Genomic DNA, 1,732 nt, shown 5'->3' with positions numbered 1-1,732 from the left:
AGAGGGGGGTGGGGGGGGTGACACACTGGCGCGTGCCGCTTTTTAAAGGGGCGCAGCGCCTTCAGCAACCGGAGAAGCTTCGTTGCACGCGACCTGGTGTGTGATCTCCGTGTGGGTGGGGGAGGGTCGACGAGAAAAAAAAAAAATAAGACATTGCAGTAGGGACCCAGGAAGGGTTTTTGTTGTAGTTGACCTGGTTTGCCAGTACCTCCTCCGTCCCCGCGCCTCCGAGCTTCTGAAGTGCAATGTCCCGCCTGCTGCACGCAGAGGAGTGGGCTGAAGTGAAGGAGTTGGGGGACCACCATCGCCATCCCCAGCCTCACCACCTGCCGCAGCCGCCGCCGCCACAGCCACCTGCGACCCTGCAGACGAGAGAGCATCCCGTCTACCCGGCGGAGCTGTCCCTCCTGGACAGCACCGACCCACGCGCCTGGCTGGCTCCTACTTTGCAGGGCATCTGCACGGCACGCGCCGCCCAGTACTTGCTGCATTCCCCCGAGTTGGGTGCCTCTGAAGCTGCGGCGCCCCGGGAGGAGGCAGACGGCCGGGGGGAGCTGGTGAGGAGGAGCGGCGGCGGCGGCGGCGGCGGTAGCAGCAGCAAGAGTCCTGGGCCAGTGAAAGTGCGGGAACAGCTGTGCAAACTGAAAGGCGGGGTGGTAGTGGACGAGCTGGGCTGCAGCCGCCAGCGCGCCCCTTCCAGCAAACAGGTGAACGGGGTGCAGAAGCAAAGGCGCCTGGCGGCCAACGCCAGGGAGCGACGCAGGATGCACGGGCTGAACCACGCCTTCGACCAGCTGCGCAACGTTATCCCGTCCTTCAACAACGACAAGAAGCTGTCCAAATACGAGACCCTGCAGATGGCCCAGATCTACATCAACGCCTTGTCCGAGCTGCTACAAACGCCCAGCGGCGGGGAGCAGCCGCCACCGCCGCCAGCATCCTGCAAGAGCGACCATCACCACCTTCGCGCCGCCGCCCCCTACGAAGGCAGCGCGGGCACGGCGACCGCAACGGGGGCCCAGCCAGCCTCCGGAGGGGGCCAGCGGCCTACGCCGCCTGGAAGTTGCCGGACTCGATTTTCCGCCCCAGCTTCCGCGGGAGGATACTCGGTGCAGCTGGACTCTCTGCACTTCTCGACTTTCGAGGACAGCGCCCTGACGGCGATGATGGCGCAAAAGAACCTGTCGCCTTCACTGCCGGGGGGCATCCTGCAGCCAGTGCAGGAAGAAAGTAGCAAAACTTCGCCCCGATCCCACAGAAGTGACGGGGAGTTTTCCCCCCATTCCCATTACAGTGACTCAGATGAGGCAAGTTAGGAAGGTGACAGAAACCTGAAAACTGAGACAGCAACAAAATCGCCCTTGCCCAATGAGCTGAAAGCCCCATGGTTAAAGATACCCGCACCCTTTTAATTTTTGCTCTGCGATTGTCGTTGTTTAGCAACGACTTGGCTTCATATGGCAGCTATATTTGATGGTTTGCAAAAGCCGCCGCTATTTCAAACTTCCTATGATCCATATTAATGAAAACTTGCTGTTAAAGTTCTGTTATTTCCTCCCACCCTCTCCCCCTGTAGGTAGATAGGTATAATTATATGTACCCAAATATGGCATCATTTCTCTAGTTCCCTGCTGCCAATACGCTGCTAAAACGTCGCATTTTCTTCTCTGTCGCTGGTTTGTGTTTTAATTTATTTTATGCCCTGGGCATTCATCCCTGTAGGTTGCGCGCT

The 1,732-nt window shown here is 59.2% G+C and overlaps 1 protein-coding gene across 1 annotated transcript; it reads left to right on the top strand.

Annotated features, from left to right (window-relative positions):
• Positions 1-245: 245 nt before the first annotated feature.
• On the top strand, positions 246-1,316 carry ATOH1 (atonal bHLH transcription factor 1; the record flags this gene model as incomplete). Its single annotated transcript, XM_082727619.1, has 1 exon — positions 246-1,316. The coding sequence occupies one exon, from the start codon at positions 246-248 to the stop codon at positions 1,314-1,316; it is 1,071 nt and encodes a 356-aa protein (XP_082583745.1).
• Positions 1,317-1,732: the final 416 nt, after the last annotated feature.

This window comes from Mustela nivalis (assembly GCF_964662115.1).
Source record: "Mustela nivalis genome assembly, chromosome: 4".
NCBI classification, from domain to species: Eukaryota; Metazoa; Chordata; class Mammalia; order Carnivora; family Mustelidae; genus Mustela; species Mustela nivalis.
This window is presented reverse-complemented; position numbering and strand designations above follow the sequence as displayed.